The sequence below is a fragment of the Stegodyphus dumicola genome, chromosome 2 (genome assembly GCF_044657685.1).
Source record: "Stegodyphus dumicola isolate Sdum_Otavi_A_Nest chromosome 2, ASM4465768v1".
Taxonomy (NCBI): domain Eukaryota; kingdom Metazoa; phylum Arthropoda; class Arachnida; order Araneae; family Eresidae; genus Stegodyphus; species Stegodyphus dumicola.
In genome coordinates this window covers 213,564,280-213,581,691 of record NC_140769.1, presented here as the reverse complement: position 1 = coordinate 213,581,691, position 17,412 = coordinate 213,564,280, and the positions used below count along the sequence as shown (strand labels likewise).

Sequence of the window (17,412 nt, the reverse complement as noted above, 5' to 3'; positions counted from 1 at the left end):
CCAAAAATGTAAGAGTGTATGATTTTCAATAAGAGGAAAAATAAAAAATAATAACCGACCTTTTTACACAAGCTAGAACTTCTTTCATTTTTTTTTTTTTTTTTTTTTTTTTTGTAAATGTTCTTTTAATGTAGTTTTCATAGCTTAGTTTCTACATGCTATGGATGTAAAATTGTGTGCCCCTTCATAGAAGATAACGGTGCACTTGGCTATAACGACCAATGCCGTTATAGCCAAGTGCTCGTCATTGGAGAAAAAAAGTTTCAACATTTCTAAAACGATCTTTATTCTGATATTTGCAGTAAGCTTGCAGAATTAAATAGGCTTTTCAAAGTAGGAAACATGAAATCTCGGCTACACACATCCTGAGATTCGACCCGAGATCTTTCAACGCTAGCTGGATATGTTACCACTTACACTATGAAGGCAAGTAGTGGAGAAAAAGAAAATTTCTTGTATGCGCTTTTAACCCTAATTTAATTTTTATAACCATACGAACCGGATTAAATTTCTGAGAAATACAAGTAAACTGTCAATAGTATTTTTCTCTGTTTAATTAAAATACAAGTTCTTTCTCTTTCCTGTACTTTTTCAAGTACCTTAAAATTTACCATGATTTCGAATTAACCGTAGACGTCGTCTCTGGTAGCACCTCGTTAATCTAGAGTTGACTATAACAAAAAACACGACAAGCCTTTTAGGAATAATGTGTTACGTACAGTAATTTCTGCTGGCATTTGTAATGAAATAGCAAGCCATAGAATTTTCTTACTTCTGTCTGCATGAAAATTGTGAAAAGTCATGCGTCGGTCTATTGCGTTACAGACAAATATTTCACACATACTCAAGTAAGATGTTTTTTCTTCTTATCCTGAGTGATATATGAAGTTAAAACGAAAAACTGACAGCAGAATTTTGTTAGTCTCATTTTCGTCACCTATTGCGGGTGCTTCTCCACGGATTGGCTACAGTCATATATTTTCCAACGCTCTTATTTTCGGAATTTTTTCTTTCCCATTTTTTTTTCCTTTGGTTCCTTACTCTCTTGCTTACTTCGTTCTCCTTGGCGTCCTTGCCTAGTACGTGATCTGAATGTGCACGGGTGTGATACGTGCTGGTATGGGGATCGATCGTAATCCACGTGCACCGGAGATCTGTTCAGGGAAGCGAAAGTTTGGACTTGCATAATACAAAGGAATTTGAAAATGACGCTTCTTATCGAAATAGTGGTATTATCTGTGGTGCGCAATAACTGTATGCTTTGGTATGTGATTTGACATCCTGCTCTCAATGCTGGAATACCGGGAAAAAAGTAAACAATAAAGAGAAGTACTCAGGGAAGCAGATTCTCAAGTTCACACCAGGCGTCACTTATGATCGAGGAAATTCCATTCAAATGTAACTATAATGATAAAATATCAGCTTTTTGTTTTCATATAACTATTACTTTGAGAGCTTTAATTGAATGAATATAAAAATTCTCAAGTACTGTATTTTCCGCGTATAAGTCGATGTTACCGTAAGAAATTTCATCTACGTATTCGCCGAAACCTTGCTATGCCTTTTGTCCAAAAATGTAAGAGTGTATGATTAATACCAAAAAGCACTTTTCAATAAGAAGCAAAATAAAAATAATAACCGACCTTTTTACACAAACTAGAAATTATTACTAAAAGGCATAAATAAAAACATAAATAAAAATAAGAAGCATAAATAAAAACTTTATTTTTATTTATGCTTCATTTTTATTTATGTTTACTAACTAAGTCAATAATTAATTGTACTGAAGAAAAGTGATTAATCATATATTAATTAGTCTAAAACATTACATAAAAAATTAACCAATAGAAATGAAAAATGAGTGAATATTATTCCATGCAAATTAATCAAGAAGAAAAGAATAGCAATCATATACTCCGCTGAAACCAGCTAAAAAACCTAATTTACGTAGGTACGTCCATTGCATTTTATTGACTTACCTGTAAACCATAGTTACAGACCTAGAGTTATTCATAATCCTTATCTGAAGTAAAATATAATTTCCTTCAATTTTTTTTCTGTATCATCATATGGATCACTCTACTATTGACTTTTCTCAATATTATCTTCTTAAAGAATTCGAAATATGCCCCTTCTGTAAGGATTTGAACTTCATTCAAAATTTCCTCTGAAGTTGCCAAGCCTTGCATGTGTCCGGTTTTAAACGAATTTGGCTTCTCTTTCTTTAACATTTAAAAGAAATTTTTTGTTTACTTTATTTTTTGCTAAATGATACACAGTGCATTCGTAAGATTTTAAGATTAATTTTTGGATGAATTTCAACAAGCCAGCCAAGTAATAATTAATAGTAACTATAATGATAAACTAAAACATCTCAGCTTGCTTTCCCTCGTAAACGACTGCTTATGAACAAAAATGTGCAATTTCCCGTTTGCTTTGATCTGCTGCTGTCATAGATTCGAAATCTGAACAAAGCTAATCAAATAATTTGACCCAAATGCCAAAACAGTAGTCATCTACCTGAGTGTGAAAAGATTTACTAAGGTCACAAAAACTGCAGTTTAAGAAATTTCGAATAATAACTTACACTAGTAAACATTTTTTGATTGGAAAGGGATATTTCACAACAAATTCGCTCCTCAGGCACAGACGATAAACTCCGTAATTTATAAAGATGTGATAAACAGATTTCGGAAGAAATTCCAGTGCGCTAGACCAAAAACTTTTAATCGAAAAACTAGTTTCTTCTGTATGACAATATATGGTCACACAGTTCCATTCTTGTCAGGCAGTATCACAGTTCTCAAGAGGTATCACCGAAGCAAAGAAAACGTTTCCAATTCTCAACTACCTCTCATATTCATTTAATCTGGCACCTGCAGAATGCTTTCTCCTTCTTGTGAAATCTCATATGAAAAGCCATTATTTTACTTGTATCGAAGAGATTCAAAAAAGACCCTTTACTAGAATCTTTAACTGTATTCCAAAAGATGAGATCTATGAAGAAATCAGGCAGCTGTACGAAGAGGCTAAGCGTCATAGATTTGCATGGAAATACAGTGCTTAGGTCACTGCGTTACGAATTATAATATAACATAGCTCTGCCAGAAAAATAAGATTACAAGAATATGTTTATTTAACATTGAGGTAAATAACTACCTCGCTAAATTGGCAAAATATCGCCAAGACAACTAATTTTTGTTGCCAAATTTGGCAATAAATCGCCAAACATCGCCTAACTTGGCAAACAATTGGTGACATTTAGGTCTGGTCCCTGTATAACTGTAACTGGTACTGTAGCTGAATAATTGTAATTGATCCCTGTATGTAAATATCCGATCCTAATATGCAACTTAAATCGCACATGCGTTCCAGTAATATCGGGAAACAGAAAGTGATAGAAATTTCTCTAGGCGGGGAGGTGAAACTGGGAAAAGGAACGAGACCTGTCGACCTAGTAACGAATTATCGTCCACCACATTTTAGTTCGAGAGCAACTACGGAACTGTTATGATTTTCGGTGTAGGAGATATGAAAATCATCTCTGCCCTCTCCAGGATTCAAACCACGGATCTCCCAGCTGCTGGTTGGATGTATTCACCACTTACATCCCGAAAACAAGCGCCAGAGAATGCGATACAAATTTTCAGATTGTCTATAGCCTATAAGATACACAAATATAACATAACATGGTTATCTTCTACAGATATACGTAGTTAGGCAGACCAGGATTTGAAACAACTTCACATAACTGGATTACATGCAACATTCAGTTGACAGTTTTTTTTTGGGGGGGGAAGGGAGGCTTCTTATTTCTTTTTTCATTGTTTTGAGATTTCGAACTGTGATAATACTTGTTTTGTCAAAGTAGGAGCAAATCTAGAACAAATCCGAAGTAAGAAATAAATATGAACATTAAAAGAAGTTTGTGATAACGAGATTTGAATCTGAATAAGTTCGTCTAAAAGTAATTAATTTGCGTAACTTAAAAGTAATTGTTCGCTTTCAAGAAAGTGAAATATAGTTATAAATTAAACATAATTATTTTTGCTAATAAAACTGTTGTTGTGTACTACTGCCTGTAAGCTTCAATTGCTAGATTAATATAATAATGAGTCCAGGTAGTGTAATTTCACTGATCCATCTTGTAATTAATAACAACAAAGATGAAAAACTGCACTTATCGTCTTTAAATTGCGTAATTTGTTAATCAATAACAGACAAAAGAAATTTTGAAGAAAAATTAAATAAGAAAAATTAACTATCTTACGCTTTGCTAAATGGCAGCACTCGGCTGCATGAAGATAAAAATATTTTATTTCGGGCAGTGGCAACACATTTCCTTTAATTCTCTGATATTGCTGGTTAAATTTGAAAGCCAAATATTTTACACTTTGCCAAGTGGCAACACATTGCTTTTAAACCAATTAGTTTGTTAAAAAAAATTCATTAAGTTTGCACAAATTAAGAAGCAAATTAAAAAACAAATACGAAATTCAAAATTCGGGCTTCAAGTTGCACATGTTTGCACAGAGGACTGCATGTGTTAAAAATTTAGTGGCTCTAAAAAAGGTGCCCGCGTTTTTGCTCATTGCGAGAACATACACACATACGTACAAATTCATCATTATTTAATAAGAGAGATTATAGTCAACATCCGATTGACTGGGGTAAGACCGGGAATGATGCCCATTGTTATTCACGGATAATCGGAGGGCATTTCAAAAGTATAGGAAGTAGAAATAACCCATTTTATAGTAAATAGAAAAATGCAAGATGCAACCAAAAAAAAACCTAATGTTTTTTTAAAGCAATATTATATTAAATACAAAAAATCTATGCAGGTATCTCTGCAGTTTAATATACGTCATTAATAAGAAACAAGTAAAACTTCAAATTACTTCGGTATTAAGTACCGAAAATGACATCTTGGAAATGTCTTTCTAAGTCCATACACTGCTGTAGTCGGTGAGTGAAACTCTGTGTAACTTTATGAGCGTTGCACTACAACGGGTTCTTCAGATAGCGTTAAGCAGCATAGGCTGGCTGTCATCCTGCTGCTTACCGCCATTGCTTTGCAAGTCTGGAATAAACTAAAATTTAGGCTAGGCTTGCTAATTTTGTACTCGGTATTTGAATCAATTTAACGTGCACTCGGTTACCTGCAAACCAGCAGAATTTTTTAATGTTTGTTAACTGTTTAGTTTTTATAAATGTAAGGTCAATATGTTTATAACTTGTTTTATTTTAAAGTTTTACTTTAGATGTGGTACGTTTTGTCCGACAGACTGAGAAGCTTCGTCCATCAGACTATTTTGGCTACTTTTGCGGTGATTTGGTAGTTTAAAGTTATTGGTGTAAGCGTAAAAGGCTAAAATTCAACTGACAACTGTATCATTTAATTTAACAAATTCTTAAATTTTCTTTTTTATACAATTCCTGAATTTTTTGGCATGTTTGTGAAACATTTCTATATATTTGAAATAAAGGAAAATTGTTTTTATTGCTCATATTTAACTTTAAGAATACAATCATGCGTTAGGTACTTCGGCTGATCTTTAGAATTATGGTAACAAGTAGATTGGCGACATTTTGGAGGCGATAAAGGTTACTACCTAGGACTTTGGGAATAATGTGAGAAATACTCAGTTCCGACTACGCATTATTTTGTGTAAGGGAAATGAGAGATCATGAGATATGTCATGTGACATTAATGGACGAATCACTGTTCTTTAATCGGAAAAGGGGGTAAATTTGTAAAAATATCTGCTGTACAGCATTAGTTTCATTCTATGTTCTGTGAAACAGTGTTGTTTAATATTTGGATCCCATGGCCCTATATAAAGTAAATCCGAATTTTTTATTGCGTTTATGTGTAATTGAAAAGAATTGCTTAATTGCAGATAAGTATGAATGTCCAACATGTGGGTATGAAATGAGATTGTGTGAAAGGAAGGATATTACAGATAAGTTTGAATGGCGGTGCAAGAAATCTGGTGAAAATGGAGACTTTGTGATCCGCCATGCACTCAAGATTCTGTAGAAGATTAGGTAAGTTAGTATTTTTAATTATTTAAGGATATTATTTTTATGCATTGTTCTAAATGTAAGGAGTAAATAAATTAATATGGTAATATTGGAAAATTGTTATTAGCAATGATTTAGTTTAAAGTAATTAGGATTGTAAACTAATTTTTATTAATTTAATGTATGTGTTTATTTATATTTTAAGTGGTGTTTTTTAATTTAATTATATTTTAATTTAATGATCGTGATTTTGAGAGTTATATGTTTGTAGTATTTTGGAATATGTTTGAGTAGAAGTAAATGTGCATGGAAAGAATTTAAGTATTTGGAACCATTTTTAATGTTTGCGTTAGAAATTGGTAGGTGAGGTTTATAATAGATAATTTAAAGGGAAAAGTTTTTGGATATTTTATTTATTTTATACATGCAAATGTTCATCCTTGGAAAGGGTATATACTTTTTTGTTATCAGGTAATTTAATATATGTGCTTTTTACCAAATTTAAAGATTCACAAAATTTTCATGCATTTTCGTGAAATTTTTCTAATTTATGAGAAAAAAGCAGTGTACATGGATATAGTGTGCGCAATGCCATTTTTGTGCAATTCTGAGATGTTTTTTTAAGTAAAAATAAGTCGACGTATACATGGTTTAATGTTTTTTTAAGTAAAAATAAGTCGACGTGTACATGGTTTAATTATATTTTAATTAAATGATAGTTATTTTGTGAATTATATTTTTTTTTTGGAATTTGGTATACGTTTCAGTTGAAGTAAACGTGCATGGAAGTAACTTAAATATTTGACACTAAGTATTTGTAACCATTTTTAATGTTTTGTTATGAATTCGTTGGTGACGTTTATAATAGATAATTTAGAGGTAAAAGTTTTTGGATATTTTATTTATATTATACGTGGAAATGTTCATCCTTGGATAGGGTATATAATTTTTCGCGATCAGGTAATTTCATATATGTGCTTTTTACCGAGTTTAGAGATTCACAAAATCTTCCTGCATTTTCGTGCAAATTTTTGTAATTTATGAGAAAATAGCAGTTTAGATGGATAAAGTCAAGAGTGTGCTCAATGCCATTTTTGTGCAATTCTGGGATGTTTTTTTAAGTAAAAATAAGTCGACGTGTACATGGTTACTGTGTATATGCGATTTTGAAAAACGCGGCAAGGAGTTTGCGATTCTGCACTTTTTCCCAATTTTGCAGTTAATATTTGTCATGATTAAGCAGTTTTGTTCCATAAAATTTCTAGCATAAGTGTAATTCGGCTAGTAGATTGTTGGAAAAAGTGTTGAGTAAATAAAAAGAAAAGAAACATGTCTTTACTTCGTGAAGACAAAATGGCGGCGAAAAAAAAAACAGAGGGTTGCTGTAGCAGAGTTGGTCACCAAATTTTCGCCAAAAAATCGCCAAATTACCATAATTCAAAGATCAACCGCTACTTCATCATAACTATGGGTCGCCCGTTGACCCATACGAACCATGGTTATGAGTTAATGGCTCATACAGGTCCACGCCGACAATAGGTGGTGCTGCGCACGACGGCGCCGAGTAAAAAAGGCGGTTGACGGTCATTAAAACAAGCAGTTCGTCTCGCTGCCTGTCTGAACAGGAAAATTCTTCCCTTATTTGAACGCCCCACCGGGAATCGACTCAGGTAAAACCTGGGAAGCTACTGATTAGGATCTGTATCTGGGCAGTCTCGGCCACGGGTGTTTAAAATCAGTCTCCACAGGACTGGAGTTATCGCTGGCGATGACTATTTCAGGCTCGGAAGGGAAATCATGGTACTGTCTTGTCCGTTCCGTTGGTTGTGGTGGAGATATATCGTCAGATATTCATGACTGTCCGGGGAGAAACACCCACGTCGATGGAGCCTCAAAACTGCATACAATGATCCCTCGTTTTTCGCGGTTAATGGGGACCAGAACCTTCCGCGAAAGCTGAAAAACCGCGAAGTAGGATTTGCCCCTAGGAATTTTCGTGTATGCAGGTACAAGAATGTTTTAAATATGTAAACAGTATTTATACCTTACTTATTTAAGACAAAAATTACAAAATACGTATTTAAACGTGTCAGGGCTTATTAATAAGGTTAATTACAAAACCTTACACAATAATAAACATTAATCAACATCGCTTTCTGAGAGAAGCGAAGAGTATTGTGTTGATGGCGAAGGAGAGGCTCTCACTTGACTCGTAGAAGCTTTAAGTTCACTCGGAGACTCTTCTGCTGGAGGCGCTGACGGTACAGCCGGGGGCTTTACCTTGAAGAGAAACATGGTGATGGGTAGTTGTTGTCTTTGTTTCTTCTTTTCCTTCAAAATTCCCCTGTACAAGGACATAACCCCGTCAACGCGATTGCTAACCTCGACAGTTCGAACCATATTGTCGTCAATGTCTTGTGCAAATTGTTGAAGATTCTCCAGGGTAAGGCCACGCTTTTCAGTTTCTTCTTCGTGTTGCTCTTCGTTTTCTTCCTCACTTGCATACTTTGTCATCTCAAGGTCAGTAGGTCCGAGTGGCAATCGATAAGGGAGCTGATGTCTTCTTTTGTCATGTCGACAAATCCTTCATTCCTTATGATGTGAGCCAGCCTCACCGCCATCTCCACCGCTGAATGATGAACTTCTTCAGGACTGAAACCTGGAAAGTCGTGCACCACGTTTGGCCATAATTTCTTCCAGCTAGAATTTATGATCTCTCTCTTCGCGTCCTTTAATGCTCGCTGAATATTAGACAAACATGAGGCAATGTCGTAACTGCGCTTTCAAGGTAAATTCGTCATTGGCATCGTCAACTGCCGAGATGATGCTCTCTATCGTGGAGCGAGTGTAGAGTGCCTTAAAGGCACGAATGATACCTTGATCCATCGGCTGAATTAGAGATATAGTGTTCGGGGGCAGAAACCGTCATATTGCATGTCCGTTGCATGGCCTCCTGCACAGTCTATCAGGAAAAGGACCTTAAAAAGGAGGCTCTTTTCAGCCAAATACAGCTTCACCTGGGGAATGAAGTAATGGAGGAACCATTCAAGGGTCAGAGCTTTCGTTATCCAGGCCTTGGAGTTATGCATCCAGAACACGAGCAACAGAGCCGTATTTTTGTTTTTTAATGACCGTGGATTTTTGGCTTTATAAATAAGGCCTGGCTTAAACATAAAACCTGCAGCACTGCTAGCCATGATGACATCCACACGGTCTTTGTGAGCCTTGAAGCCTGGCCTATTCACTTCGTCCTTGAAAAGGAATGTACGCGAAGGCATCCTCTTCCAAAAATGCATGTTTCAGCCATGTTGAAAACTTGTTCAGGGAAGTAGCCTCCCTTACTGATAAGGTTAGGAAACTCTTCCTCCACGTAACGACAAGCAGCATCGTTGTAAGCAGAGGAAGCCTCACCATACAGAAGCACGTTTCTGAGGCCGTATCTTTTTTGAAATTTTTCGAACCAGCCTTTGCTGGCTGAAAAGCCTCGTCCTCGAGGAGACGAATCACTCCTGGCAGCGCTATTACTGGTTTGAGGTTCGTTAGCACCTTCTTCACCCTCTTCAATGTCGTCATTGGCCAAGATTTGGTCGTAGAGAGTTTTGGCCCTTGTCCTGATCATATTAGTGTCCAAACTTACTGTCTTTTTCCTGCAATCAGCAATCCACAATGTCAGTGCAGCTTCCATTTTCACAATTCTTTTATTACTCAGAGTTACCACACGTTTCGCTTCTTTTTTGAAGGTTATTGAAGCAGTTTTGAGATGTCTGCTTCCTCTTTCTTGATGTACCCCACTGTAGATTCATTCACGCCGTAATGGCGTGCCACAGATGCATAACTTCTGCCCTCTTTGACCATATCTAAAAGTTTTACTTTTTCTCTCTGATGGTCATCATCTTCTTCCTCTTGGGCGCTCCGGGGGAGGCTTTCGCAGGGGCATAGCGCTTAGGCGGCATTATAAGGGCTTAATTAATAAAAAATATTATCGCTTAAACAAAAACGTTATTGCCAACACAACACTAAAATACAGTATGCGAGACAGTCAACATCATACACAAGACTGGCGAGATACAAGAGAATATGCTAGGTGACACCGGAAACCAATCACGCGCCTTTATGAGAGCCCGTGGTATGTACTCTGAGTCAACTCATTTCTTTGTTTCGTTGTATTTTTCATTTTTATATTTTTATGAATATTTTGGAAAATCCCGCACTGAAGCCGCAAAACATGAAGCGCGAAGTGACGAGGGAACACTGCATTCATATCCTTCCTTGGTTTCGCCTTGGGGGCACCTAAAGCCGACATCTGTATACCATGACGTAATGTTAGCAGGCCGGATTGGTGCCGCGGTCTGTTTGACAGTGCTTAAGTGACTTCGTTCTGCTGTCCGGGGCTAGGGCCCCTGTTGATGTTTTTACCATCCCTCCAGAACAAGGAAGTGGAATGTGAGTTGCTGAATATTCCTGTCCACTCAGCTTTGTCTTAGCTTGTCCGGTAGGTTAGCGTCCTCTTGGATCTTCTCTAGGGGTTGAGGTGTTTAATTGTGTTAAAGCAGCCTCGAGCTTGCCGAGTCGAGTGCTCCTTCCTCCTAGCACACTATCTTATTTGACCAAAAGTTATAACCAGCGCAGGAGTTCGTTTCTGGTGTTCTCTTCTGTCTATTTGAACGTGAAAAATACTTGATGGCGATGGATATGTAACGGTAGACGCATTCGACAAAATTGCTTAATCCTTATTTTGTGTCTACTGTTGCAATCGTAGTAATTTGTGCAACATTTATCATTTTGTGATTATTTGTTGTTATTGTTTTTCTACATAAAAAAAAGTGAGTGCAGTTACATATTATGTTAAACTTAGGTTAACTTTTTAATTTGGAAAAGCAACGATTTGAGCATAATTATTCAAAAACTATTTGCCTCTCATATTTGAACCATTGTCGTATTCTTGACCGCGTAAATTACTAATATCTAAACCATTTTCCTTTCTAAATTAAGATACCTTATACAAATTGTTATCTGCTCTTGAAGGCTGGCATCAAGGGTACAATCAAGTAAAATAGAAAAATGCTTTGCCTGTTTGACTTTATTTACAATAATTTGCTTTATATTATCCCCTAATAAGCTAATTGTTGAATTTTATCTCCAAGGTAATGAAGCATATTTTTTTAGTTTGAATTTTATTAATATATACAGATATGATAGGGTCAAATTTGTGATCATTTCTATACACTTTAAAAAATTATTTCTTTCGAATAATTTGTTACTGGAACCACGGAAGGCTAAGTTTTGTTTGGCTAAAAACTGAATGGCATAGATAATTTTGTCAATAACATCGTGCCAATGCTTAGTCTCTTTTTTTTAAGAAGTTCTGAAATTACGACTTAACAGGTTTATTCTTTCGTAATCGTTCTCAGAAATCGGATTAAAGCTTTCGTTGTTTGACAAAATTCGACAAAAGTACATCTAAAAATATTTACGTTCATTTTTGTCTTTTGGAAAACTGAAACTCAAAACCAGGTTTTGTAAATATTCAGGACCATTTTCCATTAAGGGTTGAACTTGGGATGGCAATAATGGACTTAGACATAATCTGGCAATAATGGATTTGAGCCACCAGGCACAGGCAAATGCGTATCTAATGAAGAAATTGTAGATTCCCATAGTATTTCTGCTGTTTTTTTCGACTGGATGCGCTGAAGTTAATGGTAATTCCCGAGTGAAAACACTTTCTCTTTCTGATTATTAGGTTTTGTTTGGTAATTTCAGTGCTCAACTACCACTGAAATTACCAAAAAATGTTGTAGTTGCAAAAAAATGTTGTAGTACAAAAAATGTTGTAGTACCAATGTTGTAGTGCTAGTAGCGTCAGCTTGGGTATTCTTGGGCTTTTGGAGAAACTGGTTAATTTTAAAGTTCGGGTTTATTAAGTCTTCCTCTCACTTTCTTTTTATTCATTACATTCTGATACTTAGACAATTTTTTCTGTTTTTCTTCCGATATCTGGAGAAAAATGAAAACAAAAAAAAAGTGGAAGTAAAAATAAAAGTATAAAATAACTATTATAAGGACTACTGCGTAAAACACTTCTTGAAAACACTCGGAAAGTCATTGTTTGAAATACTTTACCTTACTTCTGAGAAAGTGAGTAGATCTTAAACCATTGCTTGGAAAATATATGAACTATTAGATAAATACCAAATAATTCAAGGAATTTAAAGTGTGTATTTAAGACTAATGAAATAATGAAACATTATCCTTCGGTTTTCCGTATAGCTAAAAATCGGAAAATGGCCAGTTTTGATTTCAGAATACCTTGTATATTTTTACTTCACTTCAAATCTCAAACAGGTATACCTTAAATTCAGTGGTACTCCGTAAATATATCCATCCTTTCTTCTCGGAAGATAATGATTTTTAGTTTAATAAACAAGTGGTTCATGTAAAAAAAAAAAAAAAAAAAAAATTCGAATAATTATGCTCAAATTGTCGCTTTTCTGAATTAGAAAGCTAACCTAAGTTTAACATAATATGAAACTGCACTTACTTTTTTTAAAATGTAAGAATAACAATAATAACAAGAAATCATCAAAAAAAGAGTCACAAAAAAGATTAATGTTGCACAAATTACTACGATTGCAACTGTAGACACAAAATAAGAACTAAACAATTCGTCGAACGCGTATACGGTGCCCCCTGTGCCCTTACATACGCATCGGCATCACGTATTTTCGTTCACATGTATTTACAAGATCAGCTCAACTTATGTCAAAAACTGCAAAAAGTATTAATTGATAAAAAAATAAAAACCATACAAATACTATAGATCTTATGCATGAACTGCAGCTGATGAAACTTTTTATTGCTGATTTTTGTTGTTTGACGTCTAAATTAATATTTGTTCGGCGTGTTATTGTATCTTAACTATATCCCTGTATATCAGCCTCAGAGCATTTTTTGTGCCCTGTTGTAATTACAGTTTGAACCTTGTCGTAAACTACGCTGAGAACAACAATTTATTCAGTGCAAATTTATTGGATATGTATATTAATTTGTTTTTATTTTAAGATAATAAATAGTCTTCAGCAGTATATTTAATATCCAATGCGTTTAGTATATTATTTCGCTTCGCTTACAGTATTACTTTTTTATAACATATTTTTGTTGTTGTTGACTATTTTTCACTTATCTGACCTACAGTCAGCCCAATCCCACGAAATTCCTTGTGGCAAGGAGCGCAAGATACACCTGTCGTTGGCAACAGCCTTAAGCACATTACAGGTGACAGTTAGATTTAGCTCAGTTTCGCTCCCAATTTTGATGGAGAGCACTCTGGGGGGGGGGGGGGTCCGAGCGTCTCCCACCCCTCTCCCCCTACCACCAACCTTTCGAGAGGACTTTCGCCTCGCATATTTAGAGTGCCCCCATGCCGCACGGACACTATACATTTACAGACATCCATGTCTTCTCCGAGATTCAAACCCGGGCCCTTCGGCATATTAATCAGCAACGCTAACCACCATACCGGTTGGGCGGCTTTTTATAACATAAATGTATGTATAATCCTTCAATAAATATGTCTGAGTGTGTGTTTTTAACAAAGCACAAAATGTTTACATATTTAGACAAAAGATAAAATGTAATTTTTTTGGTTTTTCATAATATTATTTTAATAATGCTTCATTTTATATGTTAACCATAAATAATGTCCCTTTAATATCATCATTACATAAAGGCGCTCCCTAGACATTTGCACGACGGCGCCGATTAGGCTTGGCGCGGGCCTAGGCTCATAAACCATTTTAAATTGTAAAATTAGAAATTATTTTAAAATAAAAATCATAAGCATCCGAATAACTTTGCGGTTAAATACTCGTATAATTAAAGTACTCTCCGCAGTTATTAATTAATTATTTATTTTTGATTTGTAATCATACTCTCATTCATGTAAAATGTACTTTAAATATCGTGTGTAATTTTTAAACTTTTGTCCATGTTCACCAGTGTAACTCATATAAAATCATTTTATGCATTACAGGGTTAATTTATTCTTCTGGATGTTCGCTCTCCAAATTATATTCTTAACAAGTGTTTGATTCCTATTGTTATAAAGTTCTTTAGGTATCTGCATTTATTTTATTTTGGTATTTTTGTCATTTTTTGTGTTTAAATTTATTATTTGATACATTTTGTGTAATCATTTAAATCTATATTTCTGTTTAATCAAATTCGTGGCCACCTATCGAAATTGTGCGCGTTGAGTGTAAGTGTAAGCTGTTAAATTCAACGGCGGCGAAGGTAAAGCAGAGTGATGGTCAGCCTTTGTTGCCAAACGTTCTAAAACTCAGAAACTACGGGATTCAAACTTAGTCCAAGGCTATGACAGGCAGCTCTTCTACCACCATGCCAAGAGGGAGGCTTCGATTTTAAGTAATGGTCGACAATACTAGTGGGGCTTATTGTTCATAGTGCCAAGATAATACAACCGTAAAGGACATACAAAAGTGTAGAGAGCAAATGTGTGATTTGTATTCTGGCCTGTAATCGTATTACCATGAGAGAAGATGTCGAAATCGGTGGGGCGGCCGACAGCAGATTGATGTAATCTCAATTTATTTTACCACGCACTGTTGAAAACGACACGTTTTAAGACGTGCTTAACTGGAGAATTAATAAGAAGATGAAAGAAAACGGAGCACTAACATGGTCATAGCCCTCCGTTCAAGGCAAACTACTGAACTTCTTTACTGATGATGGCAGCTGAGTATATTCATAGCTTCATTTATGTGAAATGCGTGTAAATTACATGTTTTACTATTAGTACCCTTATCATTCAGTGGCGTTTTAATGATTTTTGTAATCCATAATACTCGCTTTCAAAACAGAATTTTCTTTCCGAAGACGCAGATAAAATTAGATAATGCAGCATTAGGAAAAACGAGAGAGAGAAAAACTTTATTTTATTTATTTATTTATTTTATTATTACACTTGCAACATGAAAAGAGATAGATGACGTTCTTTTAAAAACCACTCGTCCTTGAAATACTTGATTTGTTTTCTCATTACTAGGCACAAGCGTAAATCATTTACAGTGAGAGTAAAGTGGTTTGTTTATTTGCAAGTTCTTATTTAGCTGAGTCATAAATTAAAACTAGAAATAAAAAAATTATAGTTGAAGAATTTTATTTGCGTTTCTGCGTATATTGATAGCAAACATGCTTTCAAGCCACGCGTTGATAAAATTATTAAGAAAGCTACATTCTTTCTCTTCCCACCGTATTTTCTTCGGTACAAATATAAAATAAAAAATATTGTTGAATTAAAACGGAAACGTAATTTAACTGCCATAAAACCCATTATAACATTGTAGTTGCTACATGATCGATAACCCCATAGGAAAATACTGCAAATACTGTTAGCAGAGCCGATGCCATAAACCTAAACTTTAATGACAGCCGCTTTCTTGGCAAGATGATACAAGAGCCAGCTCTCATAGCCTTGGGTCGGGGCTAGAATCCCGAAGAAGATATTGATGTCTGTAAGTGTATAGTGCCTCTTCGGAAGGAAGGCTCTTCAATTACTGTCGAATCAAAAGTCCTGTGAAGAGTTCGGTAGTAGGAGAAGAGGGATAAGAGACGTCGGATTCGTTCCTCAAAGGATTCTGTCTTAAAATTGGGCGGACTCAGGCAAATTTTTACTGTCTCTTTAAAGTGCCCAAGCTTAAATTAAGGACAGGCGCAATCCTTGCCTCTCATCCACGAATAATCATCCACTTGGATAAATTCAAAAAACTTGATCTGGCTGCAAATTTAGATCAGAAGGATAAAAAATAACAACAAAAGCATGATGAATGATATTGAAGAGCCCTCTACGTAAATGCTGGAAATTATTTATTAAGCCATAAATGCGAATAACACATTTTGTATTTAATCTTTTTTTAGCTCAAAGGGCGTTAGCCCAGAAGGGCTAGGTTTTTTTTTTTTTTTTTTTTTTTTTTTTTTTTTGTCATTTTGCGTTGGAAACTTAATGCTCGTTTCACTTTTCAAATTGTTGCCATCAAATATTATCGCCCTGTGTTATATTTAAAGAAATTAAATAAATGAAGAATCTGCATGTTCATGCATCATACATGAATCTGCTGTATGTATGTTTCTCGCGTTGTGATGAAACAGCGGTACCTAGAGTTATCAAATTTTCAATAAAGTAATCCTCCACCGAATATGGGCATCTAGAAACCCCAATTTGGAATAGTTTTATTATCGATTTCATATTTTGTAACACTTTAAAACGAAGTTTTGATTAACAAACTCAACGATTTCAAAGCGAGCAATGGCGACACTGTAAGGAAAAAAAAAAAAAAAAAAATTTATCTCCAGCGCGTGAGACTGTGTATCGGAAATTCTAAAGATGTGCTTATTTTAAAATTATTTTGCGATATTTCTGCTCAACTGAATTCTATGGTTTAAGTGCGAAGAACATGATATTTAATAAATAAAGGTAACAAAAAAGTTTTAAAAATGTCCCTTTGGGCGTAATGTAAAACCTAAAAGCTTAAAGATTTTTTAAAGTTTGTTTTTTTTTTCTCCCCCCCCCCTTTTTGATTTTTACTTTCTGTTACGCTCTTCTCTCTCATTTTAATTCGCTGATTTTTATTTGATAACATATTTGACTTAGTAGTATATAAAAGTTCATTCTGTGTTATTTATTATAACTATTATAATTAAGTCATTTAAAGTTGTAGAATCTGTATTAGTACGTTTTTTCTCTTATTGGTCATATTCAAATACAGTGGAAGGCAAAGTCGAATGGAAAGAGTTTCATAGTGCTGCCATCTATTAATCTCAAAACGTGTTAAATGTGCACGCGGGGATAAGTTCATGAAATCAGAAACACCAGAGTTTGGTTTTGAATTGATTTATATATATATTTAGACATAATGAAAGGAATTTATAAAAAAATGTCCAGATACATAAATATAGCTATGTAAGCGCTAACATGTTTAAATTTACATGTGTATATCTGTATCATTTATAACCCCAAAACTAAAATAATAGACAAAGCAATGAAACTTTACATTTCACTGTTTAAGGAAATAAATTTTAAAATGCAGAGCCTTGCAACAAAACTGGCCGAGTGAGTAAATAGAAAAATTTTATTTCCATCCTCTCACATTTTAAAAAATGTTCTATTTCGTTCAAAACATTTCAAAATACATTAAATTGTTCCTTCGTAGAAGGTTAAATTAAGACTAAGTACTGAAGTTAAAGAAATATTTCTTTTTTCTGAAATTCAGTGTTACATCCATTCAGAAGACACACATAACTTCTCTTGAGTTTATACGTCGAGTTTGAAGCAGCCAAAAACCTTAACTGTCAATTTTAATCGACTTA

The 17,412-nt window shown here is 34.7% G+C and overlaps 1 protein-coding gene across 3 annotated transcripts in view; it reads left to right on the top strand.

Annotated features, from left to right (window-relative positions):
• Tcs4 (Threonyl-carbamoyl synthesis 4) overlaps positions 1 to 17,412 on the top strand; it is a 500,068-nt gene that overhangs the window by 369,206 nt on the left and 113,450 nt on the right. Inside the window, exon 1 of one of the 3 annotated variants that reach the window (XM_035371848.2) lies at positions 1,147 to 1,398. The exons of 1 other annotated variant lie outside the window; for it this stretch is intronic. In XM_035371848.2, the coding sequence (XP_035227739.1) occupies positions 1,397 to 1,398 (2 nt within the window). In that variant the 5' untranslated portion in view covers positions 1,147 to 1,396. Of the gene's footprint in view, positions 1 to 1,146; positions 1,399 to 5,777; positions 5,846 to 17,412 lie in introns of those variants that run through there. One more of the 3 variants, XM_085811721.1, reaches the window with a different exon arrangement.